The sequence below is a fragment of the Pantherophis guttatus genome, chromosome 1 (genome assembly GCF_059756535.1).
Source record: "Pantherophis guttatus breed Tessera chromosome 1, ASM5975653v1, whole genome shotgun sequence".
NCBI classification, from domain to species: domain Eukaryota; kingdom Metazoa; phylum Chordata; class Lepidosauria; order Squamata; family Colubridae; genus Pantherophis; species Pantherophis guttatus.
Window position 1 is genome coordinate 228,626,586 of NC_142063.1, and position 6,566 is coordinate 228,633,151.

Sequence of the window (6,566 nt, forward strand, 5' to 3'; positions counted from 1 at the left end):
TGCACCTGGTATCAGGAACTGTCTATTCTGATTAGTCTTCTTTTAATATAAAGTGTATCAAATTAATTTATATCTCTCAAATAAATGAAGTGCAACTTTGCCAGAATGAAACCAGGCTTTCTAAGTGTTTGTTTAGTAGACTTATGTACTTCACTCATCCAGCTTCTATCCTGCCTTTTAACTCTAGGCAAACATTCAGATCAAAAGCTTTAACAAAAATCAGATTTAAAATAGAACAAATGTTTCAGGTTTTTTTTTAAAAAAGAAACACGCAGCAATCTAATTATTACAATATAAACATGTCAATATCATTCATAATTAAATCAGTCTTTCTGCATTTGCTTTCTAGTTTTTAAAACAATTCAAATACTTTTTTACTTTCCCAAACAAAACAGAAACAACAAAAAAACCAGAGGAACAAGATTTGTTATAAAAATTATTGAAAGTGGGGGATGAATAAATACCTTAAAAGTTCCATTCTGGTTCTTCACATAAGAAACTAGAAAAATATCCACAGGAAGGAGAGCTGATGTAATAAGTGCAATTGCCAAAGCAAAAATAGATGTTATGGTGGAAATTACTTCACTTTCACGCCTACTCTGGTACTTGCGGACATAAACCCAGCAAAACACCAAAATGACCTAAAAAAAAAAAAGACAAACAATTATAACAAAATAATAATTTCAGCATTAATTTTATTCTTTATATACATACTGAAATAACTTTGCTATCTTTCAAAATATGCTTATTTGGAGAAATTTATTCTCTTATTTATTTTAACTTTACATGTTAGAAAAATTACATAAATATTACTGAAGTGCAGTTTCAACCTATCAATAGTCACATCTCTGAAGCAGATTGCATCCTCATCTCTTCACGCACTTGACTTCTGTTTAGTCAATTATCATTAGTGTAACATAATACATTATTGCTTTACATGTACCATCATATTTCCTTTTCTAAAATGTTGATATATGTCTGATATAACAACAATATGATAGAGAATCTACTCTTGTAGTACAAAGGAATTCTTGACCTGATCTTAAAAAGTTAAGGCCTGAATAGTTTTTTTTTTCTTTTTTCAAATCTTGTCAGTGCACAACATATATACAATGAGATTGGTTGAGAATAGTATTTGAAGGGAAGATGCTCAAAAGCCCAGGGCTGTAGACTAGGAAGATTAAAAAACTAAAAGAGGAAGGCAGCAATGGTCAATTCTGTAATTTTGTTACAAAAAGTGCACAGATGTGCCAATGAAGCTAGCAGGAGACAAATTCCAAATGAAGTAAATGTTACTTTTTTCAATTAACTATGGATGAGAATGTAATCAAATACAAAGAAAATAAAAAGTTCAATGTTATTAATTAGTACATCAGAGGAAACTTTCACTAAACTGTTTGCTGCAGCATATTAGTTTACTAAATAAACCGTTTCATGCAACATATTAAGAAATTACGTAGTTTCTGGTAATTATATTTAACAAACCATGGTTATGTCCAGATTTTTCCCAGGCATGTATGATCCTCTACTGTTTGACCAGGAAAACTGTCCCAAAACGTCCACGATGGAGGTAATGGAATTACAGGTATTAAATCAGGAGAAAGAGAAGCAGCACTTCCTAGCTGCGTTTTCTTTAAAAATATCCTGACTGTATCTATTACTGACCTGAGGTTCAGATGATTAATCATTTTGGTAAAACAAAATGTATTAATACTGGCTTAGCCTACACAAACTTGGGATATTACAGAAACATATTTTTATTTATTTATTTATTATTCAAATTTCTATACCCCCTTCTCCTTTCGGACTCAGGGCGGTGAACAGCCAAGATAAAAACATCTATACAAACATCACAGTTAAAAATAAAGTTAAAATAATTTATAAATTTGGCCCATAATTTAAAACTTGTCAATTAAAATCAATATTAAAATTTTAATGAAGGTTAAAAATTATAAGGGGGAGGGAGGGGTTCAAGTTTTACATAAAGGGGTTTTTTTTCTCTTGATCTGAGTATATTGTATGGAAGTCCGGGGGGGGGGGAGGGGAGGGCTAGGGAGGGTTAGGGAGGATGAGGTTGGGAGATTTGGGTGGGTTGAGGAGGGGGGGGGAAATGGGGTGAAAATGTAATTGTAAAACTTTTGCAATAAAAAAAAAATAAAAAAAATTAAAACTAACCCTAAAATCAAGACAGACCGGCTAACTGAAAAAATAAGTTTTTTTGATATGATATGATTTCATACCTCAAATACTGGCCTAGTGTCACTGATTTGCAATTTCATACAATGCACGTTGCTTTAGAAGCAGTAGAGGCTTTTGATTTTTCAAGACTGCTCCAGGCTTGGTCACTTCTGGAGGGCATAACCAAAATAACCCTAACTGATTTAATGAGGTGTTCAGGGCTAGAGAAGCCTGACTCAAGTTGTGTACTTTATATTACGTTTTTCTAAGTGGGGGGGGGAGGGAGAAACACGAGTCGGCTTCGGGTCTGCGCAGCTCGCCCCGCTCACCCACGACAAAGGCTTCTGACCGCTGCACTGGTTGAACTCCTGCCGCAACACGCGCACTTTCCAATACAACCTTGACCGCTACGGCTTCAGTCTCAGCTAAGTTTACCCGAGGAGGAAACCTGACTGGGCAAAGAGCAGCCTCGCTCCCAGAGACCGGTGCCGAACGTGAACTCAACCGCCTCCCCGGAAATTATTTCTCCCCAGAGGCGCCGAGAGCGGGAAGAAGCTTCGTCAGCGGCGAGGAGAGAAACGAGACCGGGAGGGAAATAAACGGAAAGCCGAAGTCCTGGTTTATTCCTCCTACCAGTAAAGCAAGGCCGAAGAGACACCATCCCGTCACCAGATCCGCCTCGGCGGTGAAGGCCACCATCTTCACTTCCGGCAACAGCACAAACGCGAAGAGCAGCAACGACCGAGACGTCGCCGAGAGGGGAGGAGCTAATTGAGCGGGCGGGATGGTGGGTGGGGGGGGGGGGGTGAGGCCGTTGCTGTAGGAACCTCCAAGCCACGCTTTCGCCGGACCGCCCCGACGGCATTTGGAATGTTTCAATTGGCTGATGTCATAAAGCAGCAGCCAATGAGGGAAAGCGAGCTCCGCGAGGTTCCTACACGTCAGCTGCGCTAAGGCTTTCGGATGTGGAAAATGTGCGTGATTTAGTCTCGTGGAGGGGGAGGTGGCGTTGCAAACGGCTCGTGATTTAAGGTCGGAGTATAGGTATTCCTCGATTTACGACCACAATTGAGCCCAAGTTCTGTTGCTAAGTGAAACCTTTGTTTAAGTGAGCTTTGCCCCATTTTACCATCTTTTTGACCACAGTTGTTAAGTGAATCACTGCAGCTGTTAAGTTAGTAACAGTTGTTAAGTGAATCTGGCTCCCCCATTGACTTTGCTTGTCAGAAGGTTGCAAAAGGGCATCACATGACTCCAAGACACTGCAACCGCCATAAATATGAGTCAGTTGCTAAGCATCTGAATTTTGATCATGTGACTGGAGAATGCTACAAGGGTCATAAGTATTAAAAAAACAGTCATAAATCATTTTGTTCAGTTCCCATTATAATTTTGAATGGTCACTAAATGAACAGTTGTAAGTCAAGGACTACCTGTACAGATCCTCCTGGGAAAGGATGCCCACAGGATATCTTTCAAATGCAATTCCTGAAATACTGATCACTCTGGCCTCAGTTATCGTATGTGTGTATATGCACCTTCACGTAAATATGCACAGTATTACAAGTACAGAGTTGAAAGATGGGTAGGTAGCATGCCATTCCTGGTAGAGTGAATCAGAAAGAAACTAAATCACCTGACAGCACAGCAGTATTAAAAGATGCACCAACCTGCTATTAAATCCAGCATCTTGGCTTCTAAGGACTGTCTTCTAACACTGCTATCCTCTGTGGGCAAATCTGTTAAAGCCTTGTCATCCTGTTTCCAGAGGCACTTGTCTGTGCCACTTTATGTAAATTGCTTCTTGGTTCAGCTCCGTCACACTGAGGAGATTGAGGTGCCCATGCTGGAGATGGTGTGTTCTGTGACAGGGTACTCAGGACACACTGGGTGGACAATGAAGCATATGGTGTTATGTGTCCTAGATCCCAAGCCTGATAATTTTGTTCCGTCCTATTTTGTTCCTACATACCTATGGCCGAGAACACTTATCTGCATTAATAACTTTTTTTCTGGGCCAATTTTTTTTTTCTGTAGTCAGCTATTTTGGCCAATTGCAGAAGCTATTCAACCATTCAAAAGCAGGATGGCTGCCACTCAGTATAGTGCTGCCCATCTTCCCACTATTTTGCTTTTTTTTTTCCTTCTCTTGTCTTTCCCCTTGTTCTTGTACTTCATTGTTCGGTCAACCTCTCAAGTTGATGCTCAAGGATTTCTCTCATGGCCAGTATTCCTTTCTGTTCCCTCTCTGGTGGAAACTACCCCCAGAGTTTTCTTTAAAGAATTGATTCATTGTTAATTAGCTTAAAAGCTAATAATTCAGACAAAATCTATCAACGCATTGCAACGTATTTTGGGACCTGAAGTTGGTGTAACAAGAGTTAGTACATTCCAACTGCCTAACTAGCTTATTCTGACTGATGAAACTGCTTGGATGGGCAGCAAACATCTCAAATTAACAATAAAAAAATTAGTTCAGATTAAAGCATTAAAACACCTTTTCCTGGATGATTGAGAGTCTTCATCAACATAATACAGACAAAAATGTGGCTGGGGGCCACGTAGATCTTTGGGAGAAGCAGGAGGTACAAGAGGAGTTCTGCCTTGACCTTAGAAACAGGAAACATTGTCATCTATGAGAAAATTGCAGTTGAGTTTGGAAACCAAGGGTTTCACTTGTCTGGAACAGAGAACTGAAATGCAGTTAACTACTTATAGTACATTTTTAATTTTAGAAATGATTTTTATCAATCACATTAATTTTGCAGCTGAATACCAATTGTTCTCACATATACTTAAGTTCTATATCTGTCTATCATCTGTCATCTTTACAGCCTGACATGCACTTGATTGCAAGTGACACATTCATCATTCATTTTATATGAAAATATGAAAATCGCATGCATCGACCAATCAAAATTGCCTTTACGCAGCATGGTAAATTGAAATAAAAAATCCTCTCCATTATTATTTAGAGTATCTAGCCACTCTGGTTTCCAAACTATGGTTTATTAGTTAGCACACAGTATGTGACAAACTTTTGTTTCCTATATCTTATGCTATGTGAGTTCAATGATTTTTCTAGGCATGTCTCTTTTATGTGATTATTGTGAGAATTAGAGGAATGGATAAGGTTGTCTTTAGCACAGTGCAAGCAGAATGCTGGATGGGTGGATCAGATAAAATAGAATCTCTGAATTCAAAGATTTCTGAATTCAAAATTATGTCATCTACCCAGGAAAATCAAATATAAGAAAGCCCAAAGCTGAGGGAAACTCGTAAACCAGTAGGAGACTGCTAGGAAAGGTGAACAGAGACAGGGAGAAATAGAACCGAAAGTATTATTGACATGCAAAAGTTAATAGGAAGCAGTTAGTAGGGGACAAACAAAGCCATACCATACTACACCATGCCAAGCAAGCCAGGATCTTGAGAAAATTACAAGGTATGAATTTTTCCACTTCTTACTAATGCTATTTATAATCTTTTAAAATTCTGCCTCATCCATATTCCTATATTAATAAATAGTTTTTTAGAGTTTCAAATATGGAATGTTAACTACTACTCATGAGTGAGAAAAAGATGGCAGTTGGCAGGCCTCACGAAGAACAGCTGTAAATCTCAGCTTTCCAGACACTAAATCCACATTGTGGCAGAAGCAAACCTGGAAGAAGGCTGGCTGACACAACTTTTCTGAATTAGTTTCTCTATTGCAGACAAGGATAAAGCTATATACAGGTGACCTTGTTTATCAACTACAATTGTGACCGGCAACTCAGTTGTTAAACAAAGCAGTCACTAAATGAAATTTCCACTGGGCTTATGATCTTACTTTAGCTTTCCTTGTTTTACAGATCTATAAAGGTCGAAAATGTAAGGATTGGCCACAAAGCTATATTTCCATCAGTGTCATAACCATGAAAGATTGCTAAACGAGTCAGTCACTAAACGAGGTACACATATGCAAACCTGTACACGTGCAAACAAAATTTCTGCCTACTGCAGTTCACAAAAATTAAAGAGGCCAGAGAGATGGGCAGATTTTCTAGGATTTCAATTTAATACATTTCCTGCTGTTTTTGCAAATCAATGAATATTTGTTTTTTTTACAGCCTTGAGATTGGGAAGCAGATGTTCAAAATTGGCATAACGTTAATTCTGTCTGACCTGACAACAGGTTTATGTCAGTTTTATCCTTTAAGATGTGAGCATTGTGTTTTCAGCAAAAGGGATGGGGGGTATACTTTTTCTAGGAGAGGTATCAAGGAAGAAGGCTTTGATCCAAAATAAAGATCTGCTCCAATGGAATTTTGCAGCCTAAGGTAACAAAAAATGTCAAGATCCTAGTTGCAAAAGCTTTGTCTCCTTTTTGTTATCATGTAATTTAT

The 6,566-nt window shown here is 38.3% G+C and overlaps 1 protein-coding gene across 1 annotated transcript in view; it reads right to left on the bottom strand.

The window, feature by feature from the left end:
* LMBRD1 (LMBR1 domain containing 1) overlaps positions 1–3,139 on the bottom strand; it is a 63,935-nt gene extending 60,796 nt beyond the window's left edge. The window contains exons 1-2 of the mRNA XM_034431976.3: positions 2,812–3,139; positions 465–641 (exon numbers count right to left, since the gene is read on the bottom strand). Of these exons, the coding sequence (XP_034287867.1) occupies positions 465–641; positions 2,812–2,877 (243 nt within the window). The 5' untranslated portion in view covers positions 2,878–3,139. The remainder of the gene's footprint in view (positions 1–464; positions 642–2,811) is intronic.
* Positions 3,140–6,566: the final 3,427 nt, after the last annotated feature.